This window comes from Ambystoma mexicanum, chromosome 6p (genome assembly GCF_040938575.1).
Source record: "Ambystoma mexicanum isolate Mex_15411 chromosome 6p, UKY_AmexF1_1, whole genome shotgun sequence".
Lineage (NCBI taxonomy): Eukaryota > Metazoa > Chordata > Amphibia > Caudata > Ambystomatidae > Ambystoma > Ambystoma mexicanum.
In genome coordinates this window covers 1,356,551,480-1,356,575,387 of record NC_090935.1, presented here as the reverse complement: position 1 = coordinate 1,356,575,387, position 23,908 = coordinate 1,356,551,480, and the positions used below count along the sequence as shown (strand labels likewise).

General features: G+C 44.8%; 1 protein-coding gene across 1 annotated transcript in view; it reads right to left on the bottom strand.

The window, feature by feature from the left end:
- Nucleotides 1-230: 230 nt before the first annotated feature.
- Nucleotides 231-23,908, bottom strand: part of FREM1 (FRAS1 related extracellular matrix 1) — a 1,195,879-nt gene continuing 1,172,201 nt past the window's right edge. The window contains exons 36-37 of the mRNA XM_069626057.1: nucleotides 23,081-23,166; nucleotides 231-16,717 (exon numbers count right to left, since the gene is read on the bottom strand). Coding sequence (XP_069482158.1) covers nucleotides 16,518-16,717; nucleotides 23,081-23,166 — 286 coding nt within the window. The 3' untranslated portion in view covers nucleotides 231-16,517. The remainder of the gene's footprint in view (nucleotides 16,718-23,080; nucleotides 23,167-23,908) is intronic.

Below are 23,908 nucleotides of genomic sequence, written 5' to 3'. Positions count from 1 at the left end.
TTCTAACGTGGTCACACTATAATTCCTGGACTTTTTGTTGGAATTTACTACGTTTCTAGTGGCTTCGTCACAACCATTCCGCTATTCCTGCTTGCTTTGCTTTCCTTAACACTTTTGTCTTCTGGTGGATTGTTTGCTGGCACTTAAACCAAGCACTTCGATTAGAAATGCTCAGATGAGCAACTTAATCCAGAATACAAATAGCCTAGTATGAACAATAACACACTAAGAAACATATAATGTTTTATTTTGTAAGACAGCAACATTGGTACAGCAGTAATTATAGAGCAAATAATCAGGGTGAAATTCGTATATATGAATGATTAGCAGCACTGTGAGGTAACAAGGGGTACAATACAAGTGTTCAGTTTTGACATAGGTTATTCACTTAAGTATTAAAAATATAAAGCATTAACGTGTCTATTTTGATTGCATACAGTGAACATTTTTACCAATTGCTTGGCTCCATAATACTGATACATTGTCTAACGCTCTGTTATAAAAGAAAAACGTGCATTGAGTGCACATATATACATTCATTCATCCATCATATATACTTTGGTATTCTTCTTGCACTACTGCTACGCAACTACATTCCAACACCTCTTATTCTGCGCTTGACTCAAAAGTCTAGATTTCAGGCTGGCTTTGATTTTTGGGTTACTGTTTTCTACAAATTATCACACAAATCCGGTCACATTTTTATCAGATACTAGAATCAAAAGCTTTGTGTCGATTTCTCCATTGCATCGGAGGCCGCTGTTGCTAATATAGACCTCACATTTCTAAATTGTTTAACCCCAAATGTTGAATAGTTTTAGCTTGGATAGAATAAATGTCATGGACAGATGGTCCACATTTTCTTTGTAGAAATGAGTGCTGCAAAGTGTGGTCAGGGCATATATGTAGGTACGCTATGCGTACGCTGCGTTGAAGCAATGCTTGGAGGATCTTCCAACCTGGTTGAGCATCTGACCAATAGGAGATGGCAGGGGTAGACTACTGGCAAAGAGATATTATGTTACATTTATGTTTGTCAAGCTTCCACAATGTGACTTTGGGATATATTGACTTGAAAGAATGTGGATTGGCTAGTGATTTGACTAATACAGTTACCACTGAACATGAAATGGCTTGTCAAAAAAAAAAAACGCCACCAAAGTCATGGACAAGGTTCTCACCGTCTGGTCCTCCAGAGGCCAACCACATAATGTTTTCAGGCTAACCACTCATTATGTAAATAAATCAATCTCAAATTCACTATATTAAATTTCCTTTTGCATAGATGTACTGACAACATGGAGTGGATTTGCCTTTTGAAGCACAGATTTGGAGATCCCTGATCAAGGTGTTTGACTGCCTTTTTCCCCAACATGTGCATCTGCATCATCGAAACATTTTGATATACCCTGAGGAAGGGTCCTGAGAGCTGAAACATTACTGTTTTGATGTCACCGTTCCATCTGCATAAGTACTTCTTTTTCATCTGTGATAAGTAAAGAGATGTTTTGCAGGAAACTGTGTACAGTGGTGTAATTAGAAGTGAAACCTGTAAATGTTCTGTAACTGATGTCCGCTTTCTATCCTGGCACTGGTAACGCATCTAATCCGAGATAGGAGGGTATCTTTGGTAACTATAACCTAGAGTATGTCACTTAAAGATCGTGCCTTGAGAGGGTGTGTCAAAGATGCTAATGGCCTTGTGGAAAGGAGTGCCCAAATTCTATTTCAGTATGCTCATTGGGAATGCACACTTGAAATGTGTGCTTCTCTGGAATGTTCCATGTGGATAATGGACTCACTAATGTCAACACAGTAATACATTATCTCGTCCTAGACCTCACCTTCAGAAAAAAACAGCAAAGACGCTACTAGATATCTCTATATATGAAAATACTTAAGATAAATCTAATATCTAATGAGAAATAGGTCTTTAACTCCAACCCCAATATCTGCTGTAAAGTTAACCAATAGAAAATGTAATGCAGCGGACCCAACTTTAAGATAAGTGAATATATAGATACTTAAGTATCACTGGCTACAATGCATTTCATTGTAGCTCAAAGCTGCGTTCGTTAAAGTACTTGGAATGGAATTTGCATAGAAATTGTGAAGGAAATTGTAATTAATGAGTGAGGTCAGATTTGCATTTAGTCTGACATTACAAAGATTATGAATTTGCACTAGCAAGTGTGCATGTGTTTGGGTAGGTAGATGGGGGAAGGAAGCCGGGTCAAAGGCAGATAGGGGTAAAGTTGCATAGGGTAAGAAAGTTGGGGTTGCGGGAATGTTCTAACATGCCTGGGTCAACGTGTAGTGGGTAGTGAGAGAAGCACTGTGGCTATGATCACAGGGTGGAGATGAAGTAGAAGGGGCACTGAGAGTGTGAAAGGCTCTGAGCATTTGTGAAAAAAACACATTGCACAAAAGGGGCATTGGGGTGCAGCCAAAGACACAGTAACCCTGTGGGGTTAGAAAGAAACAATGGGTGCTAGAGAGGTTAAGGGAGTACTGCCCAAAGAAGAGGGAAGGGGGCCAAAGTGGCAATGCTAGGTGCCACATGCCCACTAACAGGTAAGATGGTAGCTCTCGGGAACGCATTAGTGGGAGGACGGAATGGAGTCCATTGAGGGAAGGAAGGTGCACTGTCAGTGCCAAAGAGGCAAGGAGAGGGTCAGAGCAAGAGCTGAAGGCTCTGTGAAGGGAGATGAGGACTGTAGCCTGCAGTCCCAGGGGCCCTATGAGCCACTACTTGCTCAGCCCAGTAGCTAGTCCGATACTGACATGCATACCCATTCCTTGAGGTGCTTCATGTTGCAATTGACCACCTAAATATGAGCACTGCCACCTGAATATTGGTGTGTATGGGGTAAGGACAGGACCCGACACTGGGCTGGGGTAGAAAGGGACTCACAAGGAAGGGTACTGGGGACCACTGTGGGGGAGAAGAGTATGGGAGAAGGTGAACGATTCACCTTTCCAGGATCTTCATTTCTTATCCTACATTTATTTATATTTATATAGCGCACAAACAGCCCGGGGGCATCGAGGCACTGTTACATGGGAAGCTTAGTTGCATAGGGTGCCAGGGACGCTGTTGGAATCAATATAAGATTAGTTGCATACATACAGAATACATTTAGCCAGACAGTATAAGTATCAATTTGGAGCTTGTGGATACCAAATACATTAGTCAACAGAGTATGTAGCAACTGTGCGCTAAAGATTTTTAGGTAACAAGTAGGGTCTTTACTGAGTTTTATCCCCTAAGTGCTGAGGGGAGGGCGTTCCAATGCTGGGCTGCAAGGTAGGGGAAGGTGGTTCCACCTGCTCTGACTCTCTTGATTCTGGACACCGTTAGCATGTTGGAATATGGAGTTCTGGTAGGTGTGGAGGTCGTGGGTCAGTGACTTTTTTGATGCAAGTAAGGAGGGGCAGTTTGGAGGACACATTTGTGGGTAAGTGTGAGGGTCTTGAAGAGGATGTGCTGTTTAATGGGTAACCACTGTGCCTGCTCACATTTCCTGTGTGTCCACCTTCTGCAATATGCTGGTGGCACATGAAGGTACAAGGTGAGCCAAAAGTGGGTGGCATTGATGCGAAAATCCCAGCTGCAAAACAGCAATCATATTTTATTTAGGCTTTGCTGAGCAGCGATTGACAGACAGGGCTAAGTAAGATTAGTATGCAATAGATCTGTGAGGGAGATTGTAATGAGGGAAATGCTTTGGAGAGACCGGGCTTCCTCGTCCTTGCCATGCCACTTCTCTGTTGGTGTGTTCTGTGTGTTTTCCTGGCAATGCAGCTCTTCATTTTGCCTTTTCGTGAACAGTACCCCTGGAACACCCTTATGGCAGCCATGGGTAGGGGCACACCCTTGTACCCCGGGTGTGTATTTTTGGGCACATGTGTGTTGCCCACAGAGCAGGAAATGGGCTGGTGACAGTTATATGCTGACTTTACAGAGCCTCTGAGTCTCCTCCATTTTTGTGACACTCAGGCCGTGCCATAGGAAAAAAGGCAAGATGGCTACTGTAGCCCCTTCATTTATTTTGCCTTTACCCCTTGTTTCTCAAAGCCCTGGCTCTGTTCCCTTCCCCTGAATAGCTGTTGGGTAGAAGGATGATATATGGCTCTGGGGCTGCCTCCTGTCAGACCGGCTGGAGCCTTCCCAGTGACTGTGTGTTGGGGGTACACCCTTGGGGGTGGAACTTGTATGAATGGAGTATGGAGTAAACTCACATTCCTTTTTGTGAGTGTCTGGTTTTGGTTGTGTGACAATGCCTGTGCAAGTCCTGACTGAACCTGGAGTGAATGCAGTGTAGTGCTCTGGAAGACTGGCTGTTACCTCCAATCCACATTCTGTGTTATGGGTGTCTGGTTTGGGGTAAATGGCCTCAATGCCTGTGAGCCTGATTGGTTGCCTGCCTGCATGAATGCATTTATGTGTGATTGGCTTGCTGAGCCTGGCTCAGCCTTAGTGAATGGGGAACATATGTGTATAACTAGGGACCCCTCATTCACCAATTTGTTTAGAAGCTGAAACCTGAAGCAAGAAGCTGAAGTCATGTTAAGCTTACATCCTGGGGCCAGTTGGAGGAAGAGTGTGCGGCTGAAACTCTTCATAGAATCCGAAGACTGCTGAGCTGAACCAAGGACTGAATCAGAGAGGACCTGGAGAGGCAGCCTCTTCCCAAAGCTATGAGAGACCATCGTGCAACTGCTGCTTTTCACCTGAACTACCCTGGAAGCCGGTCTTGTGTGCTTGCCATCCAGAGATGGGATCTTCGTGGGTCCAGAAGAAGAGTGTCTGGCCATCTTGAGCCCAAGAAGTCCATCTGTGTCACCCAGGGTCCGGAGGAATGTTTGTGTTCGCTGGGAGCAAAGCTGCTGAGTATTGCCTCGGAAAAGGGGCTATCCTGACATAGTGCTGTCCAACACACAGAGCTGTGAAAGTTCCAAATAGCTGAAGAATCCTTCAAGGGCACTGATGCCATTACATCTATCCACTTTTCCACACTGGAGAAGGCTGAGGGTATCTGTCTGCAGAGGAGTGTCTGCCGGTGGGTTTCCCGCCACCAAAATCCAAAGAAGACGTCCTGAGGGTCCAGTATTGGTGATGGCCCACAGTCCAGTCCATTGGTGGAGTCCAAGTCACCAGAAAACCATCCTGAGGTCCGTGCTGCAGCACCAAAGATCCAAAAGGCAGTGAACCGTGAAATCCGGAAACCTACTTCTGTTCTCCACACATCATGGACGATATGTACCTTAACGCCAATAAGACTGAGATACTTCTCATTGGGACCACTGCTCCTGCTTTTCCTCTCTCACTCTGGCCGCCCTCTTTGGACCCTCTGTCCTCACCCTCTTGTGAGTCAAAAAACCTTGGGGTCATCTTCGACTCCACTCTCTCCTTCTCTCCACACATCACGCTGTACATTCTGTTCTCGGTATATTCTACTCCTGCATGTAAACTTTCAGAACCTGGACTAATGTACGCTCTGTCTGTTGTATTTATGATGTTCGTGTAACGATATGTAACTCTGCTGTACACATGATTACGCGCCCAGCTACCTGAGGGTTCGGATGCGCTTTATAAATAAACAAATTAAACTAAACTAAACCTTGCTGAGAAGGCCCATTTTCAACTGTTCCTCCTCAGAGGTATTCTCCCTTTTCTCACCTTTGCCCAGAAGCTCACTGTCTCCAGAGATCTGGTTCTGTCTAGGCTGGACTACTGCAACAGCCTCTTTCTCAATCTGGCTATCTCGAATCTTCGCTCTCTGCAACTCATCCAGAACAGGACCGCAAGATTTATCCTTGGCCTCAAGCCCAGGGGCTACATCTCTCTGGCCCGGAAATCCGTCCACTAGCTCACGGTGGCTGCAAGGATCAAGTTTAAGACCCTCTGCATTGTCCACAAGGCTTTCTGCGGCTGTGGCCCTCACTATCTTCAACTCTCTCTTCCTAAGTACCGTCCCTCCCAGGTTATCCTGGGTTCTTTCTCCTCACCCACCTCCATCTCCACCGGTGGCGTTCCCCAGGGCTCTATCCTTTTGCCGCGGCTCTTTAACATCTACCTCACTTCTCTTGCTCACCTTATCTCCACTTTTCAGCATATTTCCAGTGTTATGCAGATGACACCCAACTCTTCTTCAGACTACCCTCTGCATCTCTTCAGACCTCCTCTGTCATTCCGGATTGCATGTCTGCTATCCAGTCTTGGTGTACCTCCAGTGACCTCTGTCTCAATACCAGCAAGACTAAGATACTTCCCTCTTTCCTCCCTTCACTATGGCCACCCTCGATGGGCTCTCCCCCTTCTCCCTACTCTTGAGACCAGAAACATGTTAGTTATCTTCGACTCCTTTCTCTTTGTCATTCCTCACCTATTAGACCTTGCCAAGAAGGCCCATTTCCAACTCTACCTCCTCAGGGGCATTCTCCCTTTCCTCACATTCCCCCAGAAGCTCAATGCCTGCAGAGCTGTGCTACTCTCCAGCTGGACTACTGCAATAGCCTCTTCCTAAATCTAACTTCTTCTATCCATCCCTCCAACTAATCCAGAATAGTGCTGCAAGACGTATCCTTGGCCTTAAGCCCATGGACCATATCTCTCCAGCCCTAAAATCTCTTCTCTGGCTCCTGGTTGCTGCAAGGATAACATTTAAATCCCTCTTCATCATTCATAAGGTTGTCTGGGGCCGGGACCATGCTATCTGGAACTTGATCTCACCAAATACTCTCGTTCCAGATCCCTCTGATCCTCAGACTCCAACTCTCTGCTTGCCAAGCACTTCTCTAAGCAGAGAGCGGGCGGCTGTTCCCTTTCCTCGGCTGGCTCCCTCCTGTGGAACAGCCTCCCCCTTTCTCTCTGTCTTGATCCGCATCTCCTCAAGTTCTGCAAACACCTCAAGACTTTCATTTTATCCTCCTCTTCCCCTATTTCCCTCCCTTGCGAAATCCAACAGTAGCTGTGATTGGTGGTCCTGGCCCCTATGTGTCCTTCTAGGTCCTGGCCTGCTGTCCGATCACCTGCAGCATCCACGGCCACCTCCACTTGCCTTTTGGCTACCTGCCTGTGCTGCCTCACAGCCCCACACTTATTGTATGGACTGGTGACCCCTCTTCCATTGTGTGGTCACTGCCTGGCACCTACCTGTTGCCCGCGCAACCATTGCTTGTACTTAGCTGTTGCCTTGCAACGGCCTCCATGGCACATCACCCCTCTTTGGATCCCTAGCACTTACCCAATCCGCTGTCCCTTCTCTCTCTCTCTGCACTTGCACAATTCAAATGTTCACAAGGCCTAGTATGACTGCATTTTTTGGTTGTGTTTTTGTATGTTGCATTTCCATTGTCTTGCTGTCTCCCTTGTTCCCTTCCCTTTGTCCTGTGGGCGCTTTGAAACACAATTCACTTGACGTATAAGCACCTTACAAATGCCCAATAAATAAATAAATACCTTCCTCCCAGAGCCCTTCCCACATCCACTTCTATCTCTCTGCGGATGAGTCGCTTTTCCCAGCAGAGAATGGGGGGGTAGATCTCTCTCCTCTGCAGGTGCCTCCCTCTGGAATGGCCTCCCTGCCTCCCTCGGTCTTGACCCGGAACTCCTCAAGTTCCAGAAGCTCCTCAAGACCTCCCTTTTCTCTTCTTTCTTGCTCCGTCTCCCCTACTAACCTTCTCTTGGTCATCCCCATCTGCTGACTGGCTGCTCTGGGTCCTCTGTGTCTTACAGGACACCAGCCCCCCGCCCCCAACCAGTCCCCCTGCGCTTGCCGCCTGGCCCAACCTGCACTGCCGCCTGGCTACTAACCTTGCACTTCTGGCTGGGATAGTCCCAGCCTTCCTTGCACTTAACACTGGGCCCTGTCGCTCTGGGTGCACTTCTCCCTGTACCCTTCCCCCTGCACTTTTCTGCACACTTGCACAATCTCAATGACACAAGGCCTAGTAACATCATTTTCTTGTCCTCCCCTTGTTCCCCCTCCCTTGCTTTGTTGCACCTTGAAACACTTGTGTATAGGCACATTATAAATAAATAAATCAATCAATCAACCACCCCCACCGAAAGTCAATGACAACCACCAAAGGACTTATCTTCCTTGTCCGGGTCCACAGCAAGTTTCAGCTTCGTGGGACATCCCTAACCAGCATAGCAATCTGACTGCAGAGACCACCGTGAAAGACCTGCATTGCTGCCCTTCCAACTTTTCTTGGTTCCCTTCTTCTTGACACTGACATCCCAGCGACTCCTTCGTCCAAGTGGGGGGTGGGGGGCTCCATTCTTGAGGGTTCTCATCAAGTAAAGCCAAGAAACTCTGCCACTTCACCTTCCAAGGCACTTGCGGTACTGGGACGAGGAAGAGCATCTTCCAGCCTCATCATTCATCCTGTTCTCTTGTGGCATCTCAAGTACTTTCGGGTAGTGGGATTTGCAGAAGGAAAAGAAGAGCATTATTAAACATTTATGGACTGGGCTGTAATAGACTAGATGAAGTACACCTTAACGTTTTCTTATAGGTTGCTCAGGTGGGGGGGATCCTCACACAGTGCTGCATTTACATTGAGTGTAAGCATTCTGCCAATGTTCTAACATGTTACTGCCTTTCTACATTAATGTCTATGACGTTACATACTGCGTATTAATTTGTATGCTTTTTAATTGTCAGCAGTTGGTGCATTTTAACTGAATCTAAGTATATTGTGGTACCACATAGATGTGTACAAATGTACCATTATTAGAATAGTGTTGTCCGAGTACAAAGTGTTATTTATTTGTATATTTAAGTAGAAAAAGAAGGTCAGGCGCGCACTCTGGTTCCAAGTCATTTAATCCTGATGTAAGTAATAACAGGGTTGAATCCCAACACAGTTCAAAAAATAATAACAGGGCTGAATCCCATATTTGTATATATTCATTGGAACCTGACTTATTTAAATCTATGTTAGTAAATAAAAGATCTAGGGAAGCACCTAACATAGTGTATGGACATTCCTTTGTGGGGGCTTTGGGATTCACTGTACAAAGGAGCCAGCCTGGATCACATCCCTTGAGTCTCCGCCTTGGGTTGCTCGTCCATTTTACCATTAGAGAACCTTGGCTGGGGTGCTCTGTGCCTCTACCCAAACCATATAGGTGGCAGAAGTACAGATATCCACTCAGTGTTTACAGAGTAAACCTCATATACCCAGTCCAACAGAGGATTTTTAAGTCTGTTCACACTTGAGATATTGGGAAATATTAGCAACGTTCTCTAAAAAGGAGACTATTGGAAATTGGTTTAGTTCTCAGAAAGTTATGAAGAACTTGGAAGTAGATTTGAAATATTAGTCGAGTGTTGGTTTTCAAAATGAATTTCTTTTGAGACTCTGTACGTGGTGGCAGAAGTTGGATTTTGAAGAGACTGCACCTACGTCACAGAAATGAAAAGATCGCTTTAATACTGCAGATAATAATGAAGCTGATCTATGGGGGTAAACTACTTCAGGGGTAATCATCTTGTCGCCTCTGAGAGTTTCAACTGCTGGTTTAAGCTAGCAAATTAAGACTGCGTTGAGTTAAATGGACTGGGCCTCCACTGGAGCACACCTGACCCATTCCTTTAGCATATATACCCCACACTGGTGAACCAGCAAACTATCGTTTGCAAGCGTTTGTAGATGCTCGTTTTGAGCGGGAGCAACCTGCAGCTCACACCAGTGTGGGGGGTGCCCTTCCTACACCCCTTGATGACATGTTTATGCCTACTGACTCCCTAGCCTGGGTCAGTGACTTTCGGATTGCAGATCACCACGGGCGTGATAATGCTACTCCGTGCTTTAGGCTAGACCTGCGTAGCTCTTTCCCTAGTGCATCAAAGGGGAGAGGATTTAATGAAAAGTGGGGTGCTAAGTCCTTGTCGTATATTGGTAGGCATGAAGTCAAACTGAGAAGGAAAGGGATATACAGAATGACTCGCAGGACAGGGGACAATGTGGAATCAGTAAGGGTTATACTGTTTTTTTTAATGATTGGTGTAAGGGTCAGGCCTAGATGGAACTCGCTTTTCAGAGGCAGGGGTTTGGAAGCCAGTTAATAGAATAGGCTCTCAGGAAGCTTGACAGCAGAAAAGTGAATAGAATGGTTTCTGCGCTGTGAAAAGACAGATCATGGATTCTTTGATTAAGAGGACAGTGGTTAGGGAACCTGGAGACAGTGGTTAGGGAACCAGGAGACAGTGGTTAGGGAACCTGGAGACAGTGGTTAGGGAACCTGGAAATAGCGGTTAGGGGACCTGGTGCTAGTTTTAAGGACTTGCTGTGTGTAGAGTGTTGCATCTATGAAGAGAAAACATGGGCTGGCATGTGGGAGGAGATTAGATCTGAAGAGGGCAAAAAAAAAACAATCCCTTGTTATTCACTGCCTCTTCCCCAGAAATATGGTTCAAAACACTAAGTATACAAGGAGCTTGTTGGAGGCTTTATCACTCTATTGGTAATAACGTAAACTTGGAGCCCGTCCTCGAGTCTAAGACCTGGTCTTTGCTTCATATAAATGAAGAGGAGCAGGAGGAAAGTTTTTTTCTCTACAAAACATAGTAGACTCGTTGGTCCCTATGGCATCGGCAGAAAAATGTTAAAATGTAAACTTAGTTGGTGGGTTGGTGCCTTTAAAAAATTTCTTTGCCGAGGTATCATTTGCTGGGCGGCTCCTGGAATCATAGGTATGTGCTTTAATAAACCCCATTAATGTGCCTTAATAAACCCCATTAAAAATAACTCAATTTTGTTTAGACATGAATACAAACAAGCAGAAATCTTGATTCACTGCATTATATTGAGGACCGGGTGCTATCAAGGAATGGGCCTCAAACCAGTAAGCCGAGTTAATTTGTTTCGGTTGATCACTTTGTTGAACACTGTGGGCTGAATGTGTGGCAAGTTGTTGTTGAGTCACCTAACGCAATGGCTTGAACAGGCGAATCCCCTCCCGTTTCAGGAGACAGGATTTTGCAAAGGAATGCCCACCGCACATCATGGCCATGCTTAAGCCTACCTAGCCAAGCACTCAATCAAAAGCAGCTATATTGACTTAGCTGCTTTGTTGATTTTAAAGCCACTTTTCACCAGGTAGATAGAACACCACTGCTATTTCAGAGGTGATGTGGAGCTCTATTAGCTGTGGTCCAACTATTTTGTACAAAAGCATGGTGCAATGTAGACCTGTGTTGGGCATGGGCACACTCGACTTATTGAAACAGAGAACAATATAAAACATAATCTATGTTGCAGGCTAGACCGGGCAGCTGTTCGTTACATGCAGACTATCTGGAACCTCTTGATCACGTGAGTAGGTCTACAACGTCAGTAGCCGGAGCGTAAATCTTAATACAGACTCGATTATCTAACTAAGTTAATACTAAGATGTTTGGCTCTTGGCAAGAAGCTTTGTATGGCATGTCTGCTTGGGCGGAGAGCTGGAAGGGGATGAGAGTACACATTTCTGGGATTCTAGGTCTCCAGAAATGTGTTGTGAAAATAGAAAGCCAATAGGTAAACATTTATGTATGACCTTCAAGGCTTTCATCAAAAGGATGAGGATGGGGCGCACTCAGTTGAACCAGTCGTTGAAGAAGATCATTCTAAACGTTGCACGTTCTTTTATATGTTGCGGCTCTATGCAGTTGATCAGAGTTGCACCCTGTTGACATTTTAGAGATGTGTAAATCTTGTAACTGATCCTTGCCCCTTCCCTCAATGCATTCCTATTGCTGCGGCTGAGATGAACCTGGGGTTATTTTATTTGAGAGTCAAAGCAAGAGCAGATGCCTGCCAATTTTTGTTAATTGTATTTTTCTAGCGTGTGTTCTATTGGTAGAAAATGCTGGAGAGAATATGACGTGCTGGGCCGTCATCTTGAAGACTTGAAACCCCCCGAAAGGAGGCTGTGCTGACAGATTATGGGAATCTTTTAAATGCAGTGGAGAAGTATTAGCAGGTTCCTGGTGTTATGAGCTAAAGAACCAGATCTTCTAAAAATGCAGGGTGTACACTCACTTGACCTGTATTGTAGTTTAGGTATACATAACAAATTACAGCCATGTCACAAGGAAATAACATTCCATAAGGATTACAGCCATACCAAAAGGAAATAGCATTCCATAAGGATTAGATCCATACCAAAAGGAAATAGTATTCCATAAGGATTAGAGACATACCAAAAGGAAATAACATTCCATAAGGATTACAGTCAACCATACCAAAAGGAAATAGCATTCCATAAGGATTACAGCCATACCAAAAGGAAATAGTATTCCATAAGGATTGGAGCCATACTAAAAGGAAATAACATTCCACGAGGATTACAGCATACCAAAAGGAAATAGCATTCCATAAGGATTATAGTCATACCAATAGAAAATAACTTTCCTTAAGGATTATAGCCATACCAAAAGGAAGTAGCATTCCATAAGGATTAGAGCCTACCAAAAGGAAATAGCATTCCATAAGGATTACAGCCATACCAAAAGGAAATAGTATTCCATAAGGAAATAACATTCCACAAGGATTGCAGCCATACCAAAAGGAAATAGCATTCCATAAGGATTAGATCCATACCAAAAGGAAATAGTATTCCATAAGGATTAGAGACATACCAAAAGGAAATAACATTCCATAAGGATTACAGTCAACCATACCAAAAGGAAGTAGCATTCCATAAGCGTTACAGCCAGACCAAAAGGAAGTTGGATTCCATAAGGATTAGAGCCATACCAAAAGGAAATAACTTTCCATAAGGATTAGAGCCATTCCAAAAGGAAATAACTTTCCATGAGGATTACAGCCATACCAAAAGGAAGTAGCATTCCATAAGCGTTACAGCCAGACCAAAAGGAAATAACATTCCATAAGGATTACAGCCATACCAAAAGGAAATAGCATTCCATAAACCTTACAGCCATAACAAAAGGAAATAGCATTCCATAAGGATTAGAGCCATAACAAAAGGAAATAGCATTCCATAAGGATTGCATCCATGCCAAAGGGAAATAGCATTCCATAAGGATTACAGCCATGCCAAAAGGAAAAAAAAAACATTCCATAAATTAAGAAGTGAGATATTGAAGTCTTGCTTAGGCCTTTTCCCAGTACTTTTGTATTGTGGAGCCTGGGCTAAGAATCTTTGTGCCCCAGTGGTAATTGCTCTTTAGACATGCCAATTGATTTGATGTTCTTCTGTCAGCAGCTAAAATTCAGTATTTCATCTTTTTAAAACCTATCCGTGTTGATGCTGGCATACATTTTGTGCATCAGATCTTGTGGTTTTTATCAGAAGGGGTAAATGTCAGAGTGTTCAAAGTGTGGGGCGATTTTTGCTGGATGTTCATTTAAGGAAACTCACCACTTGTATTCGAGTGTAGCCAGCTACTGAAGCCTTTTCTGCTTGGTACAATCAGGTGTTGGTATGAATGGATGCTGGGTCAATAAAACAGTCGCAGAAAAATGAGTACGTGCTGATCCAGCTGCCATTTGAATTTGTTGTTCATTAAGTTGCGTTTTTATATTTTCGTTTGTTTAACTCCAGTGTTATGGATGGATTGGACTTCCACGGTCACATTGTATGGGTTCACTAACTTGTTTGCAATTTTTTGAAATAAAAGTCACCCAGATAAATGGTCATGGGTTTAAAAAAAAAAAAAAGAATGCATGTTGATAATAGATTTGAAGTCTGACTACATCATACCATTTAAAAGGCGTGTTTCTTTGCCCAGTTTATTCTTTTAATAAATATGCACTATCCGTACAATAAAGGTATGTATGTTCGAATGTAATGATTTCTAGTCAGGTCATTTTGTCAGCAGCCCTACATTTCTGAAGCACATCTAGAAATATCTTTCAGCTGGTAAGATAGCTCAGCGGGTTGAGTGTTTGCTGCTGATATTTGAGCGTAATCTTCAGGTCGCAGGTTCGAATCTCGGCAAGGCCATCTCAGTCTTTCATCCTTCTGAGGTCGATAAATGAGTACCAATTTCGGTTGGTTGATAATGTATGTAAATATGTGCTCTGTAAAGCGCTTTGGATAAAGGCGCTATATAAATAACACATCATTATCTTTGAGTGTGTCTGCATTTATGAACAAGTTCTCCATTGCCTCTTGGATCATTGTGAAGAATTTTCTACGAGTTGCAACGCAATCAGAATCTTTCCACCTTTTGCCCAAAGCCACAGCTATTCTACTTGATACAGAAAGAAAGGGGTCTGACATGGCGATGCAGTGTGGCGGCATAAAATGATCCGGCTGAACAACATTATTCTGCCTTTAAGGAGAGTACTGGCTTTGAGACAGTTAACACTTTGATCTATATACGACCATTCCGAATCAATTAACAATATTTATGTTGCAACATATATCGTGTTTCTGACAAATTAGGCAACTGCAAGTCATGTACAAACGACTTAATTAGAAAAAAAAGATGTGTGGACGGTCTGCTTTTCTTTAGACTCAGAAATCAAATGCACTCATTATGTACAAACAAAACACACAGACCCAATGGAGAAACGTATTGAAGTTTGAACCGTTTATATTTATAGAGGTGTCTTAATTTCTCTCTTTGGAAAAACGCCACTTTGAAAGAGTGGCGTGAAATGCGATGCAATTGGTGCACGCAGTATGCAATCCTGAGATTATGCACAAATAAAATGTACACTGGAAGTAGATCTTCAGAGCGTATTATTTCCGGTCACAAACTTTCCTTTGAAGTCCATATGCAAAATGCAAATGAGCAAACAGAGCTTTTCGTGCATGCCATGCAAGGAATAGGTGTATTGTATGCTACTGGAATGCAGTATCTGCATGCAGGGGCGTTGCTAGGGGGGGGGCGAAGGGGGCTATAGCCCTTGATCTTTTGGTTGTAGTCCCGGATAGAATCTCAGGAGCTACAGCCAAAAGGCTAGCTAGCCCCCAGTCCCAACAGTTCTGACATCAGCGTAGCCCCGGGTCTTTTCCAGACCTAGCAACTCCCCTGTCTGCATGCATAGGGTTACTTTTTACAGGTTACCTTTTAAGAGATGTTTTCAATCACTTGTACACTTAACCAAAAAACACAATAGGGTTTCCTTTTCAAAATATTGTTAGATGCACTCAAAGGCGAGGATCGCTAACACTAACATGTCTGCTTTCCTCTCCAAATCATTTCGACTGTTAAATGTAGCTAAGACTTGGAAATCCGGTTTCACCCACATGATCTTAATAAAATGGTCATTGTGCCCGCCATGTATGTGCTTAGTGTGGGAGACATGGGGGCATTAACCTGAATCCCCAGGGAATCCGCTTGGTTTTTGCAGAGGCAAAGAAAGTCAGACTCCACAGAGAATCCAACCACCCCCCCCCCCCCAGGCAGAGCTGCATGTGGATTTGAAACATTTAGCTTTTGGGGAGGCAGATGTGGACTTTTTGAACCGCCCCCCCGCAGCTGTGAGTGGTACATTCAAAAATAATTCACGGTTTGAAATTTAGTGGTGGCGAGCTTGTCCCCGCCGGTAAATTACGATCTGCAGTATTTTCCGTTTGCATGAAAATAACCCTCAGTACATAGTTCCCATTGACATACCTGGTATCAAACAAGCTGCGCAATGCGATATTCTTTTATTTGCTATTTTTCTTCTTTAAACAAGCACATATAGGAGCTGATCAATGTGTGCTCCACTGTGGACCTTGAATTCGTCCACTGTAGGTGCTTGGATTCACAGCTGATGTTCTTCGATTGAACCCCCACTTCCCCAGTGAGAAGTGGACTGACATTGAACCCTGCAGGTAGTTCCCGCCAGACTAAATAGTGAGCATCCAGAGACATGGCAAGCACCTGACATTGAGTTGACTTGGGAGCAAGATGACTATTGCTCAATTGCATATTTTAGACCAATCTCGAAACCGATACAAAACCAGAACTTGGAATGTTTCGCCTGCACGCAGTGAACACAGCGGAAGCCCCTCCCCATAGTTATTCTGTGGTGTAACACAAATTACCCCCTTACAAAAAATAGGTTTGGGCGCCTGAAATTCCTGCCATCCAAAGACACAGGGAGATCTTAAATTAATCTGGATGCTTCTTGACAGTGGACCCCCCAATGTGCCACAGGAGTAGAGGGTCTGTGTTACACCATTTAATTAAACCAATATATTCAATATTGGGGGGTGTTTCAGAGAGAAATTAAGTAATTATGGGATTTCTGTGGGTGCGATGTTAGCTGATCGGTGTACCGCTCCACTGGAAGGTACTTTAGAACAACAAGGAATGGGACTGAATAACTTGGAGATTCGAAGGATGTCAAAATAATCCAATTAATTTCTGAAACTAATCACGAGAAAATCAGTATATATGCCCCATTTAAAATACAATCTATGTTTTGCTCTGAACTACAAAAGAAATACACCATTACAAAAATTGCATTTCTTTTTTTTTACAAACTGTACATTCTCAAACTGGAAATAAATATTTGTATAAAATTGTACACTGCAAATTCCTTGCACATTACAATTTCCTTGAGCAGATAAAGTAATGTCCTTTGCCCTTTTTGCACTTCTTTGCTTGCCACATTCCTCGCCTGTGCACCAAGGCACAGTTTTTCCCTTTCTTTGAAAGACGCGGGGGACCTCGCCGCCAGTTGGTGAAAGTGACAGGCTCGCCCCCACTCCACTCCCATTGGCTGGTCCGCTCTCGGTTGTTCAAACCTGGAATAGAGCAAAAGTAGTGCAGCGAGTCAGTAAAGACCACACATTCAATATTATATTATGTTATGACCATACTTGTACCATACTCATTACCCAAAACAGAGTTGCTTGGGGCTAGGGCAAGGTCAGAGATTACTGAGGCCAATAATGGTTCAGGGGGAAGGGGACAAGAGAAGACGAGTCATAATGATTGTATTGGAAAAGCAAGATTACTGGTGACATTGTGATTAAATTAATATGAACACTAACCGTAAGCATTCTACCTTAATGTCAATGGCATTCATAAGGCACTGGCACGAAACAGAGCGCAGCTGCCACAACATCACATTTATCACTGCAACAAGTCAAGTCCACACTCCAGAGAGGAGAAGGCAACCTCCAAGTATAGTGGCTGCTACAAGGGAATGTTGAGGAGAATGCTTAGACACAGATTGGGCTCTCCACTGGCCTAACTGATGTGAATGCTCTGGGGTCATGGGGTACTATGTAGAAATGTCCCCAGGACAAAGTCATCAAGTGGAGAGGTCACCCAGCAAAAAGTAGCATGGAAGATGACGTCCTTCCATACACACAATGGAAACTGTGACAATGTCCTCAGTGAAAAGGTTGCTCCAAAACACACTTTTCCATAGTTGAAAGAAGAAAATAAATGAGTACTACAATGTCTTAGTTGAACGAGAAACACAAAATAGTAAAGGTCACACAGGGTTCATACACTCCCTCCCCTACGCCAGGGTTCTGCCACCTGCAGCTCTCCAGATGCTGTGGACTATCCATAATCCCTCACCACTGACTATGCTGTCTAGGGCTGATGGTAGTAGAAGTCCAAAACATCTGGAGAGCCAAAGGTTGCAGCCCACTGCCCTAAGACTAACCCTACGGCTTACTGTAACCCCGCAGCTCCCTCGTTGGAGCTCTGCTGTGCCAATACAAAGGCACGCATCTGCCTCTAAGGAATCAAAGATGGAGCCAATGCTGTCAGGATTCTAACTTGCACACTGAACTCCACAGTACAGGATTTAATGGGCTTGGCTGTTTTGCAGTCATTGATATTTGGACATAGAATGTACATAATCCGATGAGAATTTGGCTAGGACTGGCAAAGGCTGCACTACCAGTTGCTGGGTCACCGGCTGCCGGTCCAAGAACTCTGGAGAATGTTGTGCCAATGCCGCCCACCAATATAGTAAAAATGACTGCTTTTGTCACTAACTTCATTAAGTGGTGGATTGTTTATCTGGTTACCCATTAGTAGCACTGAACAATAGTGTGTTCATTACAAATGTTTGGCTCCCTGAAGCGTGGGGGGACAGAACATAGTCCCAGACCATCCACTTCCATTGCCAACTTTAGGGCTTGAGAGCAAAGCTTCATAAACCTCCAACGGCCAATCATATCCCCTGAAAGTCCCCCATCGCCCTGTACTTCTGGTTCCCCTAATCCAAGTTTACTTTCCAACGTGCCCCTTTTTTTTATTAGTATGGCCCCTGCTCTTCTTGGCATGGAGTATGTAACTCAGTAGTAAGGAGAGGTGTGGTTTCCAGTCGGCGGGGGGAGAGCAGCTGCACACAGGGATGGATGCTGACATGCTTGTTAGCTGCTGCTGCAGCTATGCTAAGGATGCACTGTTTTGATCATGCATAATTTGGACTATAGCGCTAGGGAGATATCTCTCCACAGCCTAATGGAAAGACAGGGTTCTAACCAAAAATGAGACCAAACTCTCTTAAGGGCAGTCAATCTACACTCAGGGGAGGAAGGAAGGATGGTGGCCAAATAGACACTGCAAGACAATGCACTGCAGTTATTTAGAATGACACATATATCAAGACAACGCAGAGTGTAGAACATAGTGTATGTATGAAACAGTAAAGGGCCTAGGCAGATCCTTACACTCCTAAGAAAAATGGCTGACAAGGACATGTGGTGACCTCAGTGCACTGTAATGCTAAGGGGGTGGGGATAAAGGGGAGCCGTAGACACAAGCAGCACACATCACTGAGTTGGTGGTCAGTCAAAATGTCGGAAATAAAATGTAGAATGACAATAATGTCGAAAAATAAATGTAGAAAAAAAAATGTCGAATTCCCTTTTTTTAAATTATATATTTATTTTGGGGTCTGGGAATAAAAAAAAATAGGTAAAACAAAAACAATAAAGAAAAAAAAGGGGGGTACCCCCCCATTTCGAATAAAAAACGTCATAAAATAAAAAATCGACATTTTTTTTTCTACATTTATTTTTCGACATTTTGACTTTCTACATTTTGTCTTTCTACATTATCACTATAAACCCACTGAGTCTGCTTCAGAATCCCCCATGCCAGTGCATAAACCATCACTGTAATCCCCACAACCATTCGTGCATAGTAAAATGGAGAACAGCTGTAGAACATGCAGTCCCTGAGGGAGGGAAGGCCAGTGGTTAAAACTTCTAAACCATCAAAATTCATAATACAATTCGACTAATAATATGGAAGCTAAGTGGCATCATCACAGTCCTAGGAAGGGGAGAATACAATGCAACACAAGGTAGTCACTGTAACCCCACACATTTCAAAAGGCAGGAGTGCAGCGCAGTGATTTACTGCTTCCAGATCTTTGTAACGCTGTTTCTACAGCGCCGATCTTTAATGCTCGTTTGCTTGCTGTGCCGTGTTTCCTTTGGGGCTCCCGACTCTCTGGGTTCCTTAAGCTCAAAGTGGGGGGGGAATTGTATACCCCACACCTCCGCCACCCTCCTCGTTTGAGGGGAAGTCTCCCCTTTAGTCCCCCTGCCGTTTTCTCTGCTCCCCCTCATCCACAGGTCACTTCTCCACCCCCTTCTTTCGTGCAGAATCATTCCTTCCTCTGGCTCCGCCCCTTTCCCGCGGCCTCATTGTCAGCATGGGAAGTGCTGCTAATGGGAGAACAGTAAAGACAGGGCAAGGATATACATTATATTTAAATGTGTACTGTAATACGCTCCTGTTGCAGTTAGAAAACTCCAGGGACCCAAACAAAATGTCAACGTTTAAGTAAGTACCTTTTTTAGCAATTTCGGGGAAGTTTTAAAGTTGTTCAAAGTTAAACATGGGATTAAACAGAACAGAATCCACAGGCAGTGGGCCTCATTACAAGTTTGGAGGTAGCCATGCCTGTGATACAGGCATGGCTACCTCCAAACTTGCGAAAAAATCCGGCACTCGCGAATGGGCAATTACCGGGTCATGCCGAGTTTGGCGCACCCGGTAATTGCCCATTCGCGGGTGCAGGTAATTAGGGACTCCCCATCCCCATCCGGCCCCATAGAACTGTATGGGAATGGGGCGCTCGGATGCACCGGCACTGTTCGTAACGGTGCCGGTGCATCCACACGTTGTGCGCGCGAGTGCCGCACTGCCCACGAGACTCACGAGCACAACTCGTAGTATGGCAGTACGGTAGCAGTGGCGCCGGTAGCACTACCGGCGCAGTTGTTACTGTACCGCCATACTTATAATGAGGCCCAGTGTCATGGTTAGGAGTTAAAGCCCGGTAAGTACTTGTTCTAACCCCCAGGTACGGACAAGGAAGCAAGCAACCGCGGGGGGATGCGGAGGAGACCCCTTAAAAGAGCTCTAGTCCCAGGTTCAAGAATCAGTCAACCAGATAAGGAAAGAAGCCGAGCAGGATCACGGACAAAGGATGGAAGTCAACGGAGAGCCCCTGAAGGGGAGAACCTGCAAAGCCCTGCTACTCCAGGACCCAGGGGAACCCATGACGAGGGGTCCAGAAACTAATTCAGGACCCCAGAACCCAGAGACATACACTCACAGTGCCAGTCACTCAAGATTTGGTTTGGTAAGTGTGGGCTTCCGCTAAAGGGGTGCAGACAGGATTCGGTTCTCATAGCCTTGCACCCTGGACCCGCGATAGCCCAGACAAAGAAAAGGAGGAAAAAACAAATGCACACAGGGTGACAAACCCCTGAGCAGAACTTGAAGCAGCGAGGGGGATGCCACCAGGTGGAAATAAGCACCTGACCAAGGCAATCTGGACAGCACGGGCGACAACACAGGGCAGCCAGCCAACACAGAAGAGCCCCATGATGAGAGCAACAGATGGATGCATCCCAGTATGGTCCAAGATGGAGCAGAGTAATGGAGAGCTACCGCTCTTCTTGGCCAATGGACACTTCCTATCATGGGGTGCTTGGTCTCACGTTTCGAGGCATGTTGCTTCCACAAGCTGGGACATGTGGATGCAACGCCACAGTGACCGAGGAACAGTCAGAACATACAGAGTACTGGGAAGAGGACATGAAACAGTCCCAAGAAGGACCCCCGGCAGTCGAAATAAGAAACCAGAGCTAAAACAAAGCACTCAGGGCCCAGCTAGTTTGCCAAATCTGGTCCTATAAAATCAGATGCTGGTCTTCATGGCAAATCTTCCAGCAATTCAGATAAGAATGCACAGATCACAGGAATGGACTGAGACTCCTAGATATGCACATTCACTTATCAGCTGCCCTAAGCCAGCTCTCCAGTCACACTCCAGGCAGACACACAAATATTTGGGAGGTCATTCAATCAGGCTGGCCACTAAAACTGCCAAACACAAAGGTCGCCCTACACTGTGTACTGGGGAAAGAAATAAGCACAGGCCTGTTTAGAACAATTTAAAGGGGGCAGCACTGGGATCAGGGCATTTTAGATCTGACTCATGATGTAGAGTCAAGAAAAAGAAAGCAAACAAAAGAAAAATTGCAATCAAAACCAAAACAAAAGGAAAACCTGATAATAGTGGTAGATCAATTAAGATGCATGTCTACGGCAACAATCAAATCGATTCTGTAACCTGGCTGAGAAAGCTACGCCGTAGAGATGTGTTTGAAACCTTGGCGAAGGGAAAAAGACAGATCTTTACAGGTAGCAAATTCCCTACCCTAGATGCTGCAGCTGAGACTGCATGGTTCAAAATATAGGCTCCATTTCAATTTAGGGTTATACCGTTCGGGTGGGTTCCCAAGATCTTTTGCCAGGTCACAGACAGGACTTGGGGAAAAAACACGTATGCTTGAACGAGGTCCTTTCAATCTGGCACAAGCTCCTGGAGACATTTGACGGGTGCATGGTCTGATAGATGGGTTTTTACTCTATTAGGGACCGCCTTGTTCAGGCACCATATTAGGTCACTGACTTTCTTAAGATAGGTAAATGAGTCTTCCAAAAACATCCTATAAGTTCCCATGTCATCCCTCATATGTTCTAAGAGAATACGCAACTGGGCCACCTTATAATATAATTGAAAGTATGGGAACCCACATCCTCCTAAATCTCAGGGAAAAGTTAGCGTTGTTCTCTTGATCCTTGGTCGCTTTCCCTGCCAGACAAATTTGGTCGCCATTGCGTTCTAGTTTAATGGTGGTGGCCATTTTGTTTGTTCATTTTTTTTCCTCCGGCGGGAGATGAGCTTGTGCAGTACATCTCCCAATGGACAAAAAAAAGAAAGCAATCCACACCCTTAGAAATCCAGGGGTGCAAAGAGATCTCACGCCACGGCGCTGGGGCGGACATGGCGTTTAACGGCTTGCAGCCAATGCTGAGGCCCTTGCTTCTCTTGGGCCTACAAAGATCGGGCTGGCATCCCGTTAAATGTCATGTCCACCCCGGCTGCGGGACATGAAAGCTATCAAAACACTGATTCTTTGGAATCTTCATCAAGTTCCATCTAACTGTACCACACAATTCCTAAAAGTACACACACACACTGTGCCAAGAAAGTAGATGATTAAGGCCCTTCCTTGCTTCCTTTTGTATGGGATACATGAGAAAGCAACTATGCGCAGGGATTAGCCCTTCACCACCACATGAACACTTCTTGTTAACAATGGCTTATGGATTGGGTGGTTGGAGACCAGTGGTTAAGGTATTGTAAAGAGTGGGAGTGTCAATTATTTCAGGATTCACAAAAAAAGAATACTGTGCAGATCTATCTGTAGTGCTCCTAACTCTCCCCCTTTGTCACCAGTAGCATGTCATTAACTAAAAGTTGTGCTCATGTCTATGTTTGGTAAATTGTTATTTGTGTTGAAAATGGTCATTCTTGTCTTATAAGAGGTGAGGGAGCGAGTTATCTCTTTGTGACCCTCACAAATGTGTTTTGCCAATGCAGACCAAGGTGTACAAATTCAGCAGCCTCAGATCAGCTCCCCATCGACCAATCTCCCTTGACACACTTATTCTTACTCTTATTTCTGGTGAACTCACCATTGCTTGTATAAGGCTGGCAATAACACCATCATTACAAGCATCTAGAAGAACTTCCTCCAGGTCAAACGCTTACCAAAACCACCAGCTAGAATGCTGACAGGAAGTAGAAAGTACCCTTCTACGATACTCACCAATCCAAAAGGGCTTTCTTCCACTGAAGTCCCACAGCCACTGCATATGATGTTTACTGAACACACTCGCCAGGTGACCAAGGTACCTGTGAAGAGATATAAGTATATTAAGCTCTAATGAGGTCAACAGGCATCGAAAATCCATAAATGTGCCATATCTACTATAGCCCTGCTGTTCATCTAATTGATCTTAGAAATCATTTTATGGAATGATCATTCACACCCCGGGAAGGGCACACAGCCAATCAGGTGGCTGGAACAGCGGGCAAGATTATCCAATCATCACCCGCTGTCCCAGCCACCCGGGTGGCGTTTTTCTTTTTCTCCCATTGCCGGGAGGCAACAGGGAGCCTCTCCCTCTTGCCCCTGCACCCCCAAATGTCCCGCTTCCCCTCCCCATCGCCTCCACTTACATTCGGGACCAGAGCATTGCACTCCGATCCAGAGTTCCTCCGTCTGGCCACCACCACAGAAATGGAAAAGGGACTTTGTCCTTTTTCCATGTGGCGGCGGACATATTTTATTTTCTTCCATTTTACATCTGGAGATTGGCTGTGCAAGCAGCACAGATCTCCCGATGCAAAATTGTGAAGCTATTCGCACCCTCTGCGAACCTCGGGTGTGAATGGCTTTCATGCCCTACCTGTCGGGCAGACACAGCCTTTAATAGCGCACGGCCCGAGCTGAGCTGGCGGACCGTCAAAGGCTGTGTCCGCCCTCCAGGCAGGGCATGAAAGCTACAGTCATCATGCCTGATGTGTCAGCCACACCGAAGCTACAGTGACTTTTGCACGTTATAGTGTAGCTGTCATGGTATATAGACTAATG